The sequence below is a fragment of the Xenopus tropicalis genome, chromosome 1 (assembly GCF_000004195.4).
Source record: "Xenopus tropicalis strain Nigerian chromosome 1, UCB_Xtro_10.0, whole genome shotgun sequence".
In the NCBI taxonomy this organism is placed as follows: Eukaryota; Metazoa; Chordata; class Amphibia; order Anura; family Pipidae; genus Xenopus; species Xenopus tropicalis.
The window spans coordinates 36,933,301-36,954,564 of NC_030677.2; the positions used below are offsets into that span (position 1 = coordinate 36,933,301).

General features: G+C 39.6%; 1 protein-coding gene across 9 annotated transcripts in view; it reads left to right on the plus strand.

The window, feature by feature from the left end:
- Positions 1–21,264, plus strand: part of limch1 (LIM and calponin homology domains 1) — a 155,760-nt gene that overhangs the window by 130,566 nt on the left and 3,930 nt on the right. For 4 of the 9 annotated variants that reach the window (XM_004911217.4, XM_031895385.1, XM_012955699.3 and 1 more), the window contains 18 exons: positions 1,858–1,984; positions 2,270–2,427; positions 5,017–5,425; positions 5,889–6,098; positions 6,767–6,863; positions 7,548–7,681; positions 8,095–8,191; positions 8,899–8,979; positions 10,265–10,293; positions 11,129–11,236; positions 11,400–11,492; positions 12,113–12,259; positions 13,713–13,846; positions 16,863–16,969; positions 18,325–18,442; positions 19,120–19,188; positions 19,503–19,611; positions 20,344–20,452. In XM_004911217.4, coding sequence (XP_004911274.2) covers positions 1,858–1,984; positions 2,270–2,427; positions 5,017–5,425; positions 5,889–6,098; positions 6,767–6,863; positions 7,548–7,681; positions 8,095–8,191; positions 8,899–8,979; positions 10,265–10,293; positions 11,129–11,236; positions 11,400–11,492; positions 12,113–12,259; positions 13,713–13,846; positions 16,863–16,969; positions 18,325–18,442; positions 19,120–19,188; positions 19,503–19,611; positions 20,344–20,452 — 2,336 coding nt within the window. The remainder of the gene's footprint in view (positions 1–1,857; positions 1,985–2,269; positions 2,428–5,016; positions 5,426–5,888; positions 6,099–6,766; positions 6,864–7,547; positions 7,682–8,094; positions 8,192–8,898; positions 8,980–10,264; positions 10,294–11,128; positions 11,237–11,399; positions 11,493–12,112; positions 12,260–13,712; positions 13,847–16,862; positions 16,970–18,324; positions 18,443–19,119; positions 19,189–19,502; positions 19,612–20,343; positions 20,453–21,264) is intronic. The other 5 variants (XM_004911218.4, XM_004911220.4, XM_004911221.4 and 2 more) reach the window with 5 other exon arrangements.

The window sequence follows — 21,264 nt, forward strand, 5'->3', positions numbered from 1 at the left end:
TCTGCTAACAGAAGCACCGGTCAGGGGTATCAAGTAAGTGATTACATTCACTGGGGGGATGGGGGGGTGCCCCAAGTGATCTAGTCAGAACATGAGCTGTGGAAAGACTGAAACAGCTCCTTTACTACTACATGTGTTGCAAAGCTTTGTTGTTAGATTTTCCTGAAAATGAAGAGACTGGTGAACATGATTATATCTTCTAGAAATAGAATATTAAAGGGCTATTAAACACATTACTTCAGTAGTATGGCCATCCACCCCTTTTATGGCCCACTTTCCTGTGTTTGTATATGGAATAATGTAAATGATGACTTCACTTTCAGTGGCATCACTGTGATCTAATAAATGTAAACAACGGTGTCTTGCTCTCAGCATGGAAACGAAGGATATTCCCCCACGTGTGTATTTGTCAATCTCATAAGGTATCTGCTGTGCGCTTGTTAAAGCTGCAACACGTTGTGCTGTATGATCACATCCCTCTCGCTCCTGATACATGCTAATCCCACAGTGGCAGCGTATATCCATCTTGTCCGCCAGGATAAACATGTATGACAGCTTCACGCAACGTGAAATTTTACATTAGTTCTTGAAATATTTATGCAGGTGTTCAGCGCACTGACATTTATTCAGCACAGACAGCTGCCCACATCCCCTGTATTGTGCTTGGATCATGTTGGAGGCAGGTTACGTATGTGCCATGGGGCATGTGTATAGAGTATTCACCACGTGTGTATTCAACTGTAATTTGCTATAAACATTTGTAATCAAAGAACTCAATTAGTCTTTTATTGATTTGTCCTTTGTTTCCTTCCTTCCTATAACTGGATATTGGAATAAGTTAAAAATATAAAGAATAATAATCATCCTGTTGGTGAAAATCCCTGCTCAAAGCCAGGGATTATGGTGTGGCTTCACACAAGCAATATTCCCTTATTCACTCCGTGACAGGTACTGTGCTGGCACAGGGGTAGGAAAGCTTTTGGAAAGGGTAATATGGGATAAGACATTCAAATAGAATAAAAATCATAATACTATGAGTTTGTGCCAGCATGGTTTTATGTGCAACAGATCTTGCCAAACTAATTTAATTGCCTTTTATGAGGAGGTGAGCAGGAATCTCAACACTGGACTGGCAGTGGATGTCCTCTACTTGGACTTTTCTAAAGTGTTTGATACAGTACCTCCAGAAAGTTAATGATAAAATTGAGGAATATTGGCCCAAAACATAAAATTTGCAATTGCATAGAAAGCTGGCTGAAGGATAGATTACAAAGAGTGGTGCAATTTTCAGTATTGCGGGCTTCACCACTATGCATAAAAAGTCAGCCCTTATGCATGCTATTTATGCCATTGCACTTGCACATTATTCATGCCAGAGCAGTAGAAGACATTGAATGAACAACAACTACATTGCAATGTAAGAATAAAGTAGAGAACCAGAAGGTCTGACAATAATAACACTGCCTCTTCAATAATTGATAAACGTATATACTGGATGTTAAAACCACCCCATCCTTTCAAACAGGAACTTTAATATTTGTATTTACTGGAGTCTATGTGAGATTCACAAGGAGGTTATGGTGTAACATTTGTGCTGGAGTATGATATTCAAGAGCTTGGGTCAAGGAAAATTATTGAATGAAATACTAAAATATCAGAGAATTTTGGGCAAAGACTGTAGTGTTTACATTAGAAGTGATGCACTGAAGTGATGTCTCTGTAGAGTGGTGTATCAATGTCGCACTGCATAACAGTAATAATACTTTATGTAACTTCAATTGCACCACCCAGTGGTTCACTTGCAGAATGCATTCATCTTGGTTTCCAATGAAAACTGTTGTTCTGTGTTTTGTGCAGGAGCATGAGCATGTGCGACATGAGGTACGAAGAAGAGGGAAGTATGCAGCCTCACAGCAGGGCACACTATGAGCATCTACAGCATGTCAACAGCTTGCTCAAGGAGGAGGATGACACATGGCAAGATGTAAGTTGTTGTTGACACTATAAAACATTACACATTTTTTATCAACATAATTTGATGGGGCTATGATGGCCTAAAGACTAGAAATTCCTTTAGATGACCAATTGATTTATTTCCCATAGAGAAGGCTTGCCTTCGTTTTGATCCACAGCTGGAAAATCCTATAGCGTGTAACAATTCAATGACTCTGCTTCATTGTCACTTATATACATTTATATTCCATTTTATAACTTTTTAGTAGATGGGTTCTCTTTCCATCACAATAACTCCATATTATTTTCCATACAGGACCTAGCTAAGTGGAAGACACGGAGAAGAAGTGCATCACAGGATCTGATCAAAAAAGAGGAACAGAGGAAGAAGATGGAGAGAATGATGAGCGGAGAGGATGAACTGTCGGAGCGTAGGAAAAGCATAAAAACATATAGAGAGATTGTGGAAGAAAAGTACGTCTTCCTCTTTTATTGATAGACCTTCCAAATCCAGAGTGGTGGGATTGTCAGATTGACCTACTCTTTTTGGAAGACCTACTGCTTGACTTTTGGCTGCCTGTTCATATTGCAGTACCTAGTTCATTTATTAGTTGTTGCAGCATTATTATTAAAGGGGATGTTCACCTTCAGACAATAGTCTGATTTTGAAGAGCCCCTGTCAGAAAAAAACATTTTTATACTTCATCTTCATTATTTAAAATGTTTAGTTTTGAAGCTACAGACCAGGATCAGTGCTGCTGACTCTCTCCTCTGTCTTCTGAAGGGATAGGTGACTCCAGCTTGCATTCCCAGGAAGTCAAAACAGGAAGTTGATACGGAACTGGTTCTACGCATGCTTTCCCTCTCCTGCTTTATTTGCACATCTGTGATACAATTGGGTGGCAAGATTCAGCCAAATGGATCCACGCAATGCAAATGAAGCAGGAAGTGAAGGCATGCACAGTAACCAATTCAGTGTCAACTTCCTGTTTTGGGCAGAATACAAGCTGGAGTTGCTTATCTCTTCAGAGATCCTGTTAGCAGCACTGATATTGGTCTTATAGAGATGAATAGCAGGAGCGCATGTATATAGAAACAAAACAAAAACAACTAATAGTGCAAAAATGTTTAGAAATTGTAATTCCAAAGTGAATCCAACCACCAAATGTATACAGTGCTCAATTAATCAGCAAATCTACCGTGTGCAGGATTTGCTGATTAATTGAGCACTGTATACATTTGGTGGTTGGATTCACTTTGGAATTACAATTTCTAAACATTTTTGCACTATTAGTAGTTTTTGTTTTGTTTCTATATACATGTGCTCCTGCTATTCATCTCTTTAAAGGAACAGTAACACCAAAAAATGAAAGTGTTTTAAAGTAATTGAAACATAATGGTACTGTGGCCCTGCACTGGTAAAACTGGGGTGTTTGTTTCAGGAACACTACTATAGTTTATATAAATAAGCTGCTCTGTAGCCATGGCAGCAGCCATTCAAGCTGGAAAAAAGGAGAAAAGGCACAGGTTACATAGCAGATAACAGATAAGACACCATTGTATTCTACAGGGTTTATCTGTTAGCTGCTATATAACCTGTGCCTTTTCTTCTTTTGAATGGCTGCCCCCATGGCTACACACCAGGGTTTATATAAACTCTAGTAATGTTTCTGAAGCAAACACAAAACTTTTACCACTGCAGGGCAGCAGTACATTATAGTTTAATTTCTTTGAAATATATACATTTTTTGGTGTTACTGTTCCTTTAAGCTTGTGGGACCCTATCAAAGGGGTTGATCTGAGGAGGAGCTGCAGGATTACAAGCACACGATATAATATATTGACTTCACACTTCACGGAACATTATCAAGAGCGCTGAGGATTGGGAATTGTATATACCACACCACACTGATATTGGTCTGTAGCTTCAAAACTAAACATTTTAAATAATAAAGATGAAATACAAAAATGTTTTTTTTTCTGACAGTGCTCTTCAAATTCAGAATATTGCCTGAAAGTGAACATCCCCTTTAAGTCCTAGGGTGACAAAGGGATTATGTTACAGTCCCTTTCCAACTTCTGCCCAAAGCAGTAGAGCTGAAAGACCATCTTCCTTTTAATAACACTTTTTATATAAAGTGTTGTTCTCTGCTGTATGGTTTGGAGGCATATATGGTTAATGGAAATTCAGTTATCTGACATTGCTTTTAAACTGATAATCTATAAAGCTTGGCCTAAAGGTGGCCATACACAGGCTGACCAGATTCCCACTCCACCCAACTGGCTCACTAGCCTTCCTATTCCTCCAGTCGTTTGTGCAGAGCTTACTATAATTAAAGCATCGGAGGAAATGTGGCTCCTTTTCACATAATCTGTCTGACATTGTGCATCAGCTGATTCTGGAACCATATATCTGTGGTATATTGAAATTAGTCAGCTTGGTGCGGCACCATAAACCGCTAATAATGCAAAACTTTGGTATAATACCCTATAATGTACTGGTAGGTTGCAGCTGAGAAACTCTGTTGCTAATTACTGAGAGGCACTACCTTGCTTGGCACAGGTTGAAAAATAAAGTGAAGTTTACTAAGACAGCTTGAAATTTCCTTTTGATCTATGTTGCTGCTTGCTAGATTATATAAATAATGAAATTTAGTAAAAATTAGGGATGCACCGAATCCACTATTTTGGGTTGCGGCTGAACCCCGAATCCTTTGTGAAATATTTGACTGAATACCGAACTGAATCCAAATCCTAATTTGCATTTGCAAATTAAGGCGCAGGAGTAAAAAGAACTGCTCGCAGGCCAAAAAATTTTCAACTTCCGTTCTTGTGACGAAAAGTCACATGATTTTAAGGATTCAGTTCAGCCATGACCATGGATTCGGCCAAATCCTGCTGAAAAAGGCTGAATCTTGGCCAAATACCGAACCGAATCCTGGATTCGATGCATTCCCACTAGGAATTAATTGTGACATGAGCATACATGCTGCTCCACTTGAAGTGTCCAGGTGATTTTATATTTCTGGGGTTTTTTTTGTTTTTTTTTTTTTTACTCAATAGAGAACGTCGAGAGAAAGAACTGCATGAAGCCTACAAAAATGCCAAGTCAAGAGATGAGGCTGAACACATATTACAGAGCTACATTGAAAAGTTTACAATTAGTGAAGCTGTTCTTGAGGGATTAGTAATGCCAAAAATCTTAGAAAGAAGCCAGTCGGTGGAGCCAAGTTTATTGTCTTCATCAGAGGACCCAAACATCCTGAAATACCTGAGGCAACAGTCTTTACCATCACCAAAATACACTTCCACTGTTGAAGCAACTGTCTCCCCCAGCAGCCCATGTGAAGCAAAAAGTCCAACAGGTCTGATATCACCAAGCAAAAACATTATCTCAAAGACTGTGCCTATGCTAACAGCCAAGCCTTACTCCCAGCCCAAAAACACCCAGGAAGTCCTCAAGACATTTAAGGTAGGATTATATTTATTGTATATTTTCAGGCTGATAAATAAGATATCTGCCACCAAGAACTCCCCCAATCTTACTAGGCAGAAACATTTTTGTGTTGACCTATTTTGTACCCAACTGGTTTCCTATAGGCTAGGCCATTTGTTGGGTGATATAAATTAGTATTCTTAAACATATATTGGCAATACCTAATTTGCTTGGATTTAAATACCTGACTTCTCAATAATTTCTCAATAAATCAGGCCACGAAATGCATTTTTTTTAAGCACATTCTTTTATATTTAGAGAAACATGATGCACTGGCACACACAATATGTCTCCTTTAAACACAGGTTTTCTCATAGATTTCCATAGGAGGCAATACCATGTGGTTTGGTGATGCATGTTATGATATCATACATGTTATCATACTGCATGTTATCATTTTGGCATTAAGGCTTCAGTTCTTTGTATCTGCCAAATCCAGGTAGATGGAAAGGTAAACCTCAACGGGGTAGAAGAGCAGAAAGAAGAGGAACATGGAAACCAGACATTTGCCCCATCACTCACCCGATCTCAGATGTTTGAAGGTGTAGCCAGAGTTGATGTTCCTGTTGTTGAAATAAAGCAAGACGTAACTTCCATAGAGCTTAATCTGGCCAGACCAAACACCCTGAATTCCTTACAAGAACCCAAAGTAAGAGCAGTAAAATAAAGTGCTTTTGGCTTTTCATCTTCTAGACTGTTACCTATATAATATTCATAACATCAGTCTGCTCTTACAACCAGACATTCTAATTGCTTTGTTTTAGGGAATTGTATTAGACGTGTTTCTTCTTGAAACAACTAGCTAGTTGTCAAAGCATTAGAGAAACATTTTTGGTACTCCATTTGGTAGCATTTGTTAATAATCCAGTGAGCTCCTTGGATATGCCACTCTATGGGGGAATGTAAAAAAAAAAAAAAGCTTCTGGTGCAGTACCCCATAGCAATCAATACAGTGTTTGTTTTTAAGCACGCACCAACTGCTTGCTGTTGATTGGTTGCTATAGGTGATTAGATTTTTATGACAAAATACCCTATAACACATACATTAAACCCTGACTTCCTGTCCTACATTCTTGTGTGGAGACCTTGTGCTGCAGAGGTGGCTTCACTGAACTGGATTAAGAGCTTCTAGCTTCCACTATCCTTCCTATAAGCACAACTTTGCCCAGGCCTATTTGCCTTTGTATCTGCATAAAATGAAGAACACTGAAATAAGTCTTGAGCAAACACCTAACCTCTCTTGATTTTAAAAGCAAAAACTGAAACACATCAGTATATTGAAATCTATCTTCATCGTTGTGTGTTCCTACTTTATAGAGTCTCTGCGAAGACAGAAATCACATAAGCCAGGAGGATGAGTCAGATTCTCTGGTGCAATTAGAAAGAGCTCACTCCGTGGAAATATTGTCAGAAGGTTTGTAGAGAATTCTCTGTTGCTATTAGAAATAAATTTGCTTTGTTTCTGTTACAAGCGACCCTTGAACAACTAGTAAATCAGACTGATCTCACACTGGTTGGTTTCAGCACTCTGAGCTTTAGGCCTCAACATATTGTTTAGTCCAGGCTGTCTGCCCCTCTGGTCCACCCGCTGCACACACATTCAATCACAACACAAGGAGTGGACCAAGGAAAGGTAGTGCTGTACTGCATTTAACTTTTTGTTAAACATGTTTCAAGCATAATTGCTATTTATCACAATTGATAATGGGTAACTATTTTTCAAACGTGTAGTTTTTAATAAAATTAATTGCAGCACAGCACTGCCTGACCTGGGTCTGGCCTCCATTTGTTGTTATTATAGAATCCACATGTGCTTTGCCTCATGTAAACCCCAAAGCTGTCCAGCTGTTGTGAAGTCCAGCTCAGACTTTCCTGAAAATGGGCAGTTGCCAGTTCAGGAGGGCTGAAAGATTGCATCCTTGTGTTATCATTTGTGCACCAATGACATGTGCTGCATCGAATTTATGATGAGTGCGAATGTGACTGGAAAATACTGTCTTCAGCCAGGGCCAGAGATTTTAAGCTCAGTATTTAGTTTTACCTTTAAATGTGACTTTATATATACATTTATTCAGGGTCTCCTTATGTCATTCTCAAGGTAACACCCAATCAAGCAATGCAACCCAGGATGTACCTGTTGTGAGCAGTATAGAGATTCCACCATTGACCATCAATGGAAAGGACACTGTGGATGAGAGGAAAGTGGAAGCTGCCGAGTTGATCATGCATTGGGTAAAGTAGATGTATAGATTGCTAGAAATATTCTCAGTGATTACATACATTATCTTGCTGTATTTTCAGTATCGCATTACAGTTTTTATCTGGTACCTGTTAGACTTTACATTTAGGGGCATATTTATTATACTGTGTAAAATGACATTAGCTGATAAAACAGTGCAAAAAGTAACATTGTTAGAAGGGGTTCCATGGAGAGTAAAGTGCTCAGTGGCTACATAATGTGACACTCATTTCAGGCATGTGCTATTGGATCAAATATGTGTGATGTCCCTTTATAATATGGCTCCATAATTCTATATGTAACTCAGGGGTACACAGCTAGGCCAAGGTGTGTGGTATTTTGTGAGGATAAATCATATTCTTCATTTGTATTGAGACCTGATTCGTTATAATTTTTTTGTTGCAAGTCCCTGGAGCCGAATCATAAGGAAGCCAAAGAAAATTCTTTATCGCCTTTAAAAACTTCTGAAAATTTAGAAGAATCCTTGCAGTTTAAAGAGAATGGTAAGTAGCAGATATTTCTTCCCAGTAATTATTTAGCAGAGGGTTATTATGAGTGGAACCCAATGCAGAGATATACATCTACTATAAATGAAAATGAATATGAATGAGTTAAAGTGATACTGACACATTCAGGATAAGGGTAGGCTGAAAGGAAAACCCCTAAAGTAAAAATAATGTAGTGATCCACTAAATTCAGAATTCTGTTCTGGATTTGGCCAAATACCAGCACTTACTGCACAATTTGGATTCAGCTGAATCCTGAGTGTTCAGTTGAACAGAATTCACACTGCTAGACATGGCTATCAACCGGCCTAGCATCTCGATCTCCTTTATCTTCACTGGGTGTTACTAGTCGCGGTTACAGTATGACTCCTTCCTTGGCTGGCTAACAATGAAGAGCGCTGTTCGCTAGTAACTCCCAAAAGAATAAAACAGCATAATTGTCAGACCACAGGTTTCTAGAATTCCGAAAAATTAGGGACAAATATAATAATTTTGGACTGTATATGTTGAGTTAATTTTACCTGCTATGTACAGTTACATTTTTATTCCTTTGGGTTGAAAAAAGACAAGTTCAGCACCTCAGTGTAGCACCTTCAACTGGCAAGCCACTCCTTTTTTGTATAATGTCTAATCATTTCTGCTCTTATTGTGTCCTAGAATTTGTACAGTTTAATTTCATACATTTTCTTTGCCCTGCCTCTCAGAATCATCACACAAAGTGCAGCTAAACATTACGCTTCAGAGCCGGAACGCCTGGAGACGCTCCCAGTTTTTTTTGCAGCCAGGTATCCGAAGTGCCGGTCTGCTGCACTGTCTCCCCTCTTGCACAATGATTGGTGGCTGGTGTGGGGCACGGGGGCTTCACTAGTGTCTCCCTTTCTGCTGTATGTCCCTTTTTACATCCACATTAGAAACCACTGCATTTGTGGAACAAATAGATCTTTCCTTAGCTGCTGCAGAAGTCTGACATTGCTATTTATATTGCTGTGTCTGGCCAGTCTTTCTCTGCTGAGCCACACAAAATCTGTTTTGTTAGCCTTTAAGATTAATTTCCTTGTGAACAGGCTATTGTTTCAAATAAGGAGACAAGGACTGATTTTAAGAAGAGGTAGAATAAATACTATAATATACTTGGGAGAGGCTGTTTCTGTAAATGTTCAATGGCATCCTGGTGAAGAAAGCAGAGCCCTAGTCTCCCAAATGACCAAAAGAAATCCAGTAGGCAACACTGTCAGTATTGCTAAGGGGGTCACATGTGTTAACCCTTAGAATCTTTGTTTTAGAATTTAAAGCAATATATTTTAAGAAAAACATAAAATTGATAACATGTAAATATAATCCCAGGTATGAGATCTATTATCGAGTTATCTAGATAGCTCTGAAATAACAGCAATTCCATTTCTTCTCATTTTTTTTTTTTGGTAATATTTTTTTTTGTGCTGCTCTTAAATATTTTTCTTATGTTGATGATGAGTGCATATTGTCCCTTAAATCGCTGAGCTTGAAGCCTTGCTTGTAGAATTGTATTGATCCTGCAAGTTTCCTGTTATACATCTAAACAAAATACACCAGATTCCACTCCTTATAATGGTGCCTTGGGTGGAGGCTGTTTATCCCTTTTTATGCCACTGAAAGCACCAGTTCCTGGAGTCTGATCCTTGTATAAGAGAAAAATTAATAATGTTTGACATGTTAAAATGATGTCCTGTGTCGGGAATAATATTATGATATTCCCTTTCCCGTAAGTATTAATTTTATTGAGCTGGTGCTTTAAGAGCAAATCTAAGATCCGTTCAACCCAGTGACCTCTGCACTTTCTTGTTGCTTGGATGGGGAATGGTGACCCGTATCTAATCACTGGAGTTTATGGTGCTGGTTTAATGTTTTTTTTTTATACATTAGAATTGCATTTAACTTTTTGCTTCACAAAACTGTACCAACTGAGTTGGGGCATTAGCCTTTCCGGAAGGGTGTAAACTGGATCCCCGTGCAAGTAAAGCAAGAAAGTTGTTATTGTGAATGTGAAAGTCATGCAAGTGCTAACTAATTTCTTTGTTTCCTTACAAACAGTGGATACAGAATGTACAGAAAATTCACCAGTAAGTTTTTTCCATTTTATAATGTGTTAATAAAGAGGAATGATGATGTGTGAGAATATATATTTTTTTTAATATTCCCTATATGTAAGTAAATTTGACCGCAAAAGTTAATTAATCTTTCTATACATAAATCTGTAAACTCTACTCTTGCACCAAGATTTGTTCCAGCATGGCTTTGCTCACCGGATGGCTACTGCGTACTGGAATGCACTTTCAACAGCAGATAATTTGCTCAAACATTCAGTTATATTTCACAGCCATACATTTGCATTTATTGCCATTAGCTTAGCAAACTATTATCAAAAGCTGGCAAATCCCATATGTCAGCAGTGTTGCAAGGAACCATGAAGTTGCCAGTTCTCAAAGACTGAGTCTCCCCTCTTTTTCCTTACCTGCAGTTGCTTCAGGAACCAGACAGGAAATAGACTTATTTGCATTTTAAAAGAAGCCTTCACAAAAGAATTTAACACAAAATGGCAGCTGCAGCATAGTTCTATATTCTGCTATGTGTTTGTAGTCTTTTCAAATAAGTATGTACTTATATGCAGGACTGGGCTGGCAATCTGTGGGTTCTGTCAAATGCCAGAGGGGCTGCTGTAAGATGCCATAGACAAGTGACTATTGAACTGGAGTTGGGCTCTTTGGATCTCTGTGTACTTGAAATGCCAGAGCCTATTTGAATCCCAATCCAGGCCTGCTTATATATGTTTTAGTGCAGTAAGATAGGCGCTCTGCCCTGAGTGATGGCATGTGTAAATGTTTGTGTAGCAGAGAACTGGATAATTTTAATCTAAAGCATTCCAAAGGTTACAGTGTTTTCTGTTTCTTTTGAAAGGCACTTGTACCCAGTTTGAATTCTCCTAACCGATTCTGCACATGGGACCCTGAAGAAGAACGCAAACGGCAAGAAAAATGGCAGCAGGAGCAGGAAAGGCTTCTCCAGGTGATTGGTTATGCTTTGTGCATCGTTGCTCACTGTTTAAGACATCTTAATGCAAGGGGTAGTGGGTTTTCTCTCTCTCATCTCCCTCTTCCTCCCTGTTTCTCTATAGAAAGATGGATAGGTAGAAAATCAACTGAATCTCATGGGTATATTTCTTTAACAGGAGAGGTACCAGAGAGAGCAGGAAAAACTTAAAGAAGAATGGGAAAAAGCTCAGAAAGAAGTAGAAGAGGAGGAAAGGAAATATTATGAGGAGGTACTCAGTCAAATATTAAATATCCTTGTCATACTGCAGTGTATGACACGTGGTGGCACCTTAGGTAATTTGTGCTCTTCATGTGATACTAGTTTATCCACAAGAAGGGGCTAAAAGACAAGACCAGCATTCATGAACAAATTAGTACAAACAAAAGTACAGACACTATCTATATTTTTTTGTAGTGTGATCAGTTGGGCAGACTCCTGAATGGTTCAGAAGGGTTGCAACATTAAGTGCTTATTGATAGTGTTGTCTAAGGCAGTGCTCAGTTCTCTCATAGATTTTCATCCATAAATAAAAGTGCCTATATCAAGGATGTGACAATAAAAGTGCAACACTTATACAACTGACAAGATAAACCACACAGGTTACCCCAAATGACACTGTGCTGGTGTTCTGCATGTATTGTTACTATATAGTGGAAGGTGGCTGACCCTCCAAACAAAGTACCAAGCTTCATATATTTTTTTTTTTTGGGGGGGGGGGGGGGGGGGGGGGGGTGTGCTGGTGTTTCTCATTTTAATCTATCAAGAGTATGGCCATCTCTGGCCTGTTCCTAAGCTGTGTTAATTCTTTACAATGGGGACTGACTCTGAAATGTTGGCCTTCTCTTCTAGGAAAGAAAGATAATTGAAGACACTGTGGTCCCACTGACTTTGTCTCCAAATTCTAATGCACAGTTTAATATCTCTGAAAGAAATGGGAACTTCATTCCAGCACTTACAGAACATGTCAAGAGAGATCAAGAAAATAACAATGAAAAGGTGAGATCACATGTTGCCAGAAATCTTCATGAGGTTCCTATGGTATAACTTCCAAGGCCAACATTTTATGTTAAGAATCCTACCATATATAGAGTGGTATGCAGAAATATAGGGATTCATGAACAATTCTTTGTTTTTTATTTTTTCAAGCATTTCAACTTCAAATGAGTTAGTAAAAACAATATTGACATGTTACAATATAAATGTATTAAAATAACAGAGAAATGTAACCATGCAGGCGGGTGCCAGCCTATGATAAATATTGCCCAGGTAAATAGTTAGGACCACCATCTGGGTTTAACCTTGACATAGTATGGTCGCTTGGCAATTGTTTGATCTTAACCTTGTTACTAAAAACTCCTATTCTTAAAAATATGTGCACTTGCACAGATAATAAATTACTGTTTAACAGGGGACCTGTCAGTGTGTCTTGATCAGTTCTCTCTTTTGTAGGTAAATTAGGCCAGATCATTTGTGCTTCATTGTACATTACTTATATTTTATTTCACCTTGAAGATGTCCCACAAGTCCCTTCAAGTATTATGATTGTGATATCCCAATAGGCACTGTTAGCCTTAATTAGCATGAGGTGAAAGTTACATGAAAAAAACCAATGTTCTTGGCAGGAAAATCTTGTCCCTCAAAATCCTGTCCCCAAACAAATAATAAACTGTGGCCAATGAACATTCATCAAGGAAATGGCAAATGCCATACAATAGCTCAGAATCTGATGTTCTATTGGAAAATTGAGGTGAACTTCTAAGTAACCTGAACCCCAGCTTGCATCAAATCTGCCTAGACAATAAGCGAAACCACACCTAAACTGAGTGCAAAGCCGTCACATACTTATCCCAAAAGATCTGTTATTGTTGCAAAAGATGGCTTAATCCTCTGGTCACACGGAGCGTTTACTCCACTTCTCTCTGCCTGTGTTTTTCAGCAGACAGAGAGAAGCGCATCCTTTCTAATACGCACTTCCTTTTAGCTGCATTAACAATCACAGCTTCTGCCAGATCAGGTGGAAAATGCCTGCTTTCATGTTTTCGAGCTGATCTACGCTTCTGCTCTGCTTTGTGTAGCTTCACGTGGGCAGAAGCTGTGATTGTTAATGCAAATAAAAGGATAAGAAAGGATCCACTTCTCTCTGTCTGATTGAAAACCACAGGCGAAGAAAAGCAAAGCAAATGCCTTGTGTGACCAGGGCCTTTGGCTAGTGCCAAACTGCGTGGATTCTCGGCCTGCAGATAAACTCAGGCTGATAATCCACAGGGTATGCATTGCATCTGCCCGGTGCAACCACACTAAGCACGATTTGGTGAAAAACTGCTGCCAAGCGTAGGGGTGGAATTTCGCCCCACAGGCTGAGAATTCACCCAGTGTGGCACTAACCTTGCTAAATATGAACTGTGGGGGATTAAATGCTTGACACTTATTATCTTTTCTCTGTTTACAGCTCTTGACAGAGTCCAGCAGAACGATAAAGAATGAGACACATATGCACAGCAATGTAACACAGCAACTGCTTTTGCATACACAGGAGGGGTCAATTCTTGGTGCTAAAGAGAAACAAATAAAGGGAAAAACAGAGTAGGTGTTTGTAGGTGTTCTGTATTGGTTTTTTTTTCAGTTGTCTCTGAAGATTCTCATTCATCCAGGTCATGATATACAGCAGGGATCCCCAACCTTTTATACCGGTGAGCCACATTCAAATGGAAAAAGTTTTGGAGAGCAACACAAGCATAAAAAAGTTCCTAGAGGTGCCAATAAGAGCTATAATTGGCTATTTGATAGCCCCTATTTTGACTGGAAGACTACAGAAGGATCTGTTTGGCAATTTCGCTGGGTTTTTATGCACTCAAAGCTTGCCTCCTAACCAGAAATTCAAAAATAAGCACCTGCTTTGAGGCCACTGGGAAAATCATCACATTGGAGAGTAACATATTGCTCACAAGTCACTGGTTGAGGATCACTGATATATACAGTATCTAGTAGAATTAAGTCTAAAACAACTGGACTTTTTTTAGTTTTCTTGAAAACATTTCACCAAGTGGCTTCTTCAATTAAAATGACTGGTAGGAAGTTACCTGGCATTTAAACCACTGAGGGTAGTACAGTCACAGACATCCAATCACAATGGTTCCATGGAACTTATTCAGTGTTACAAAGTGTGATCCAGTCACAGTGGTACCATGACAGGTGTTACCGTATATACTCGAGTATAAGCCAATCCGAATATAAGCCGAGGTACCTAATTTTACCTAAGAAAACTGGAAAAACTTATTGACTCGAGTATAAGCCTAGGCATCCATTTCTTTTAACACACCTGCACAAAACGCTATCATCATCATGGAAGATAGAGAAAACATTGCAGATGAAAAAATAATATATTAATAAAATAGATAAACAAATTGGGCATTTTCTCCACCTGTGTATTTCGGCCAGCTGAGAAGCATCCAGAACCACCCTTGAGTTTGGCAAAACAACATACAGTATATCCAGTCTCTCAAACACTCAAAATGACCAGCCATAAGAAAACTGGCTTGTGTTAAGCCACCTCAGTTTGTGCAACATTATTGTATTTAATTAGCCCTGGTAATGCAAAGACTTTAGATCAGTGTCTGTTTTTAGCACTTGAAGAAGGGGGCAAAAATTGGAAAGCAGTGCACACGTTATCCTATACTCAGTGACAGTTACTAGTGAGAAAAGAATTTTAGATGTAGTTGTTTAATGTAATAAGGGTAAACAGACAGAAGTGCTTTTGGAGTTGCCAAATTCTATGGTTGGATTTGGACAGGCAATTCCATAGAACATCACTGCTCCTCCTGATTAATTGGCTGTTGGCATAGCAACTGTAAGTAATAAATAACCTTGTGTTATTATGCACTCACTTGCCAAGTGTCACTTGCTTTACCCTTGCTTTAAGCTGCCAAACCCGGCCCTTCAGTCAAATTGTCTGTCACCCCATAGAGAAGAAGAGTAGTAAACACTCTGCTGTGGAGTAGAGGTTGTGGAGAAAAGGAGGCAGTGGAATGACCCTTACAAATGCGTTTCTGGGTTCTGTCCACCTCTCACTGCAACAGTGTGCTGTTGAAGAATTCCCCCAAGTACTCAGTTGACTTACTCTATTTCAGCGATCCAGCACCTCTCCAGCAATGGGTCGCGCAACTTACTTCATGTCAGTGATGCAGGACCTTTCCAGCCATTGGGCGCGAGCGCATGGACGCATCCAGCACCGGGCATCCGCCGCGCACACACGCCATGTGCGAGTGACGGATGCCCGGTGCTGGATGAGTGCATGCGCTTGCTATGCGCTATCGGCTGTCTGCCGATGCCGGATGATGCCGCAGTAACCGAACGTCCCGGGTGGGGTTGGGGGTTGGCTGCGAGTAAAATGTTTTGTATGTGATTGATTAACAAACTTGCCTTAAGTTGGTGGTCCTCTGGTATAGATGATGCCGGATGGCCATGCTTCCTCCACAGTAACCGAACGTCCACGGGAAGGGGGGGGGTGCGAGCACAAACATATGTCCAGGGGCAGGCGGTGTGAGCGAGCGCATGGCCGGGAGAACGTAATTACCGTATATACTCGAGTATAAGCCGAGGGTGCCTTTTTGAGCACATTATTAGTGCTCAAAAACTCTGCTTATACTCGAGTATATACGGTAATCTGCACCGGAAGTGTGAATTTTTGTGAAACCACTGGGGTAAGGATGTCAAAGCAGCAATGTACGTTGTTGACAAGTGGTGTTGCAGGCCCCCTCCTCTGTTCATGGATGGCATAAATGGCCTCTTTCACACCTCTTTTAAACCATCTGCTTCTCTCAGCAAGGCAGAAAAGTGCAGGACTGAGAAAAGCAATTAACGCTTTGTCTGCCCTCGTCCTTAATGATCATATACAGATTCTAAAGGACGAGGGCAGACGAAGTGTCAATCGCTTTTCTTAGTCCTGCACTTTTCTGTCTGGCTGCTCTGTGTGTGTGCATTGAAAGTTATGGCAACAGCCAGAGTTTGTGCGCACTGTGGATCTGCAGTCGGCCTGGAAAACGTTTGCTTTCATGTTTTCCAGGCTGACCGTTGATCCGCTCCGCTCTGTGTGCGCACACTTTGGCTGTTGCCATAACTATTAATGCACGCACACAGAGCGGTGTACGGAAGCAGATCCGCTTTTCTCTGCCAGGCAGAAAAGCGCAGGGCTGAGAGTAGCGGATTAACGCTCCGTCTGCCCTCTCCCTTAGGAGTAAAAAAATAAGTGCAAATAAAGTGTCTCAAGGACACAGCTTAGGCCAAGGGGTGAATTGCAGAGCTTGGCATTGCCATCAGCAGGACTGTGATTATTACGTGCATTATGATTGGTGCTGCTGAGTAACAACTATCATAATTGCCTTATGAGCCACAGCCAGAACATTTCCCCACATTCCCTTTGTGTACTGTACGGCTAGAATATAGGGGCAATTTACTTGGCAAAAGGATCAAGATGTATTTTTAGACATAATTAGTAACTAAGTAGCTGTAGAAATATAAAGTCTGCTCCAAAACCGTTGCTTTTTAAATAACAAAGACAAGAATTGTATCGTTGACTGTTGCATTTTTTTTTTTCTTCTAGCAAGTGGGAAGCAGAACAGTCCATCTGTATTATGGACCGAGAGGAGCTGAGCAACCATGTGCAGTCTAATGAATGTAATACACCCACTAGGTTACCCTTGCAGGCAGGTAAGAAAACAATTCACCCCAATTAAAATACCGCTTGTTTTACTTTGCCTGTGGGCAATTGCCAGCATTTTTATTTTCGAGTGCTTCCTCCTTTCTTAAAGGAATAATCACTCCTCAATAGTAATTTCACCTATAAATTTTTAATGTCAAAATGTAGCTATAGTTGTGGTCTTAAGTTTTATTTAAGTCTTATTTACCTGCAGTGCCAGGTGTGGCCGGTAGGTGGAGCCACAAGGCAAAATTAAAGGGACCGTAACACCAAAAAATGAAAGTGTTTTAAAGTTATTAATATTATAATGAAGTGTTGCCCTGCACTGTTAAAACTGGTGTGTTTGCTACAGAAACACTACTATAGTTAATGTAAATAAGCTGCTGTGTAGCCACAGGGGCAGCCATTCAAGCTGGAGAAATGGAGAAAAGGCAAAGGTTATGTAATTTTGTATTTTGTAAGATTGTACAGCGCTGCATACCCGTGTGGCATTTTATAAATAAAGTCATACATACATATATATAGCAGATAACAGATAAAATCAAATTACAGTCTACTGAGCTTATCTGTTATTGGTGAAGTAATCTGTGCGTTTTCTCCTTTGAATGGCTGCCCCCATGGCTACAGAGCAGCTTTATTTATATAAACTATAGTAGTGTTTCTGGGGCAAACACACCAGTTGTACCGGTGCAGGGAAACACTTCCATCTTTTGGTGTTACTGCTCCTTTAAAACCTCATATAGCCGCCTTCCTGAAAGTTTCCTGAGCTCCTCCCACAAAGCCCAACAGGAAGGTCAGCTCTATGAGGCTGAGAGGGTACATTATTTCACTCCCCCTAAGTGGACAACTAGTAGCCTGCCAGAGCAAAGTTAGGCACTGGGACAGCCACATCTGTGCTGGAGCTTTTTCTTTGCAGATTTCAGGCAATGCATATATCTGTCATACAGGAGGCAATGTAAACACAGAAAGTCCTCCAGTCTGTGAGAACCTCTTGCACCATTTGAATGCCCTAGAAAACCAGGAAGCTTAACAAAGCACTGGAGGCTTGTGTAGATGGGTCAATAACAGCTTTATAGGTGGGATCCCCACACACTGCATTTTTCTATTTAAAAAAAAAAACACTCCTTAATTCTGGTTAAATGTAACCCATGTAAGCTAGGATGGTAATGTTGACCACTGCAAACTATATTTTTCTTCCTGGAGACAGGAACATAGCAGGTACCAGAGATATAGATGTATTACTAAACAACTTATAACCCTGTGTAAGGGATTTACGCTCACAAAGAACATTCATTCATCCAAAGCTTCATGTTCTAATCCCATGTAACACTTGCTATAAACCTATTTGTTGACTTCTGTCTTCTAGGATGTAAACAAGTGACGTCATCAGAGTCAAGTCTGCCTGGGGATCTTGGATCACCAAAAAATCCTATCACTGAAAAAGATGCTATTCAGAATATGTCGTCCATAATACCCACACGGGGGTGAGTATGTGCACCATATGGATTGGAAAACATATATTCTACTGTACAGCGCTGGGTACATAAGTAGTGCTTTATAAATAAAGATATACATACATAAATATGTATTATAAGTCAAGTTTGGGATTTGCATGACTTACGTTATATAGTTAAGAAACGGTGAAATAATATCGGGCAGAAGGGTGGCACAGTCAGTAGTGCTGCTGCCTTGCAGCATTGGGGTTTGGGATTTTAAATTTGATTTCAGCCAGAGCACTATACGCAAGGAGTTTGTATGTTCTTCCTCTGCATTCATCTGGGTACTCCAGTTTTCTCACACATTCTGCAAACATACAGAAAACTTAAATGGTTCCTAATAAAATTAAAGGAAAACTGTACCCCCCAAACAATGTAGGTCTCTCTAAAAACATATTGCATAAACAAGCTCATATGTAAAACCCTGTTTCATCTAAATAAACTATTTTCATATAAATATACTTTTTTAGTAGTATGTGCTATTGGGTAATCCTAAATAATATATTGCCATTTTAAGAATTAAGGGCCACCCCCTGGGAGATATAGATATATTACAGTTTGGCAAGATTCTTTAATACGTTACTTAATATAATACAAACTGTCTGTTTGTTAAGTTCACTCTGGGGGTAAAGTTTTCCTTTAACCGTGGTTTTATTTAAATACAGAACTGATTTCAAGGAAGATACAATGAATTCTTCACAGTCCTCTACATCACAGTGCCAGTCACCAAACAGGTACAAATAATCCACAAATGTTTATTTTAATAGCAGCTGTGTCCTACTTACACTCCCACCAGTGGCCATGGATCCCCAAACCCAGCATTCCCAAAAGAGCTCAGCATTATTGCTAATGCTGAACTTCTCTGGTGTATGTTTGAATGCTCTGCACTTGGAATGTTCTAGGCTATTTGATGTGTAGGATATCTGTATCAGGAAAACCCTCCATAGGCATGTTTTGGTAATGTTGGAAATCCCTATGAAGACATAAGATTTGCAAGAATTGTCAAGCTTTTGTTTCCTTTTCTAAAACATGACTTGTGCTCTTTAAGGTCTGTTAGTGGGAAAAAACTGTGCTCCACATGTGGACTTCCTCTAGGCAAGGGAGCTGCCATGATAATTGAAACCCTCAGTCTTTATTTCCACATCCAGTGCTTCAAGGTAAGCCTGTTTGTGAACCAATTGGCAGAATGCATTGTCCAGAATGTGTTAGTAGGTTCAGTGCTTACTGTAGTTTGTAAAATAGCTAAAACACGTGTCTTGTTAATGAGAAACATATCAAATGGGGTACCCTTACATGTAGTACCACTAGTAGGATGCTCAGGTGAATGTGAAACCTTTTTCTTGAGTAGAACTGTAATATTATTCCCTTTAATAACAGTAAAGTGTAAGTAATGTTGCCCTTGTATTTGGTCTCACACATTGCACAAAATATATAGCAAAACAATAGCAACAGCGCCATCTATTCATGAACACAAGGGAGCTGCTGTTTTGGTTTCTGTGATGAATATGGCATCTTCCAATGGCTGACTGCTATGCTTACAGACAACCATCACCTGACCAGTTTGGGCACTTTGGCACCACAGTCGAAGGCTAAATAAAAAGGTAGCTTTGAAAGAACCCTGTTTACTGAAGCAAAAACATCTCTTGACTTTTCCCTGCTCAGTTCTATATCTCAATGTGAAAGGAGCCCAAGCTAAGCAACAGGGAGTGCCCAGGATACATATTCATGATAGCAGCAACAAAACACTACAGGCTTTCTGGGGAGAGTGCACCCATACCTCTATCTTTCATACACTCAGAAGTAGTGGCAGCGTTTTCTTAAAGTTATTGCCCAAATCTTTACTGATGCATTTAGTTCTCTGCCAAAACGTTTTGTTCTTTTTCTGATAGTGTGGACTGTGTAAGGGACAACTTGGGGATGCGATCACCGGCACAGACGTCAGAATTCGAAATGGCCTACTGAACTGCAATGACTGTTACATGAAGTCTAGAAGTAAGGGTAATGCCAATTATTTATTCTTCTTTCTAGTGTAGCTTGCTATTCTATCCTTTTCCTTTTTTATTTTATTTTGTAATTTCTACTGCCTTCTAGTCCCAGTAACAGAAGGCCAAAATCTGTAAGTTACTAAAGGTACAATTTTAGACAAAAACGTCTATTTGAATTACACACACACAAAAAGTTGACCCTTTTTTTTTTTTTTTAATCTTTACCCTGTGGAAGTCTTCACCATATGGAAGCCAGTGGTGTAGTTGTTAAAGGCTCTGAATGTGTGTGTGCCAATGCAGGACGAAATTGTGACATAGTTATATAAGCATTAACTTGATGTGGTGGCAGTATACAGAAAACTGTACAGCCCAGTGCATTAATACAAGCCAAATAGAAAAGATCAGTGTTTTTTACTGGCTTCAGTTCTTCTTCAAACACCATGGCATTCAGTTGGTTTATCGTATCCATCATTATACAGAATAGACAGTAGACAACTAGGTGGAACAGTCCTGTTTCACCCTATCTACCACTATTCAAAACCCTGTCTTTGAGCCATCACTGGAATAAACCAGTGTTTGACTGCATCAACTTGTATGATCCAAATACCGAATCCCCTGCACTTTGGTATATTTAACATGTTTTTTGGGGGGGAATCTCTCTATGATTAGATTGGCATTAATATGTAGAAAAGTAGCAGTGGTAAGACATGTAACACATCTCCATGGTGAGCCATTAGAATTACCACAGACATAAATGTTACTTGCAAGCTTCCAAACTGCTGCCTGGTTGCTACGCTAATTGAACCATTTTATTTTTTTCAACCA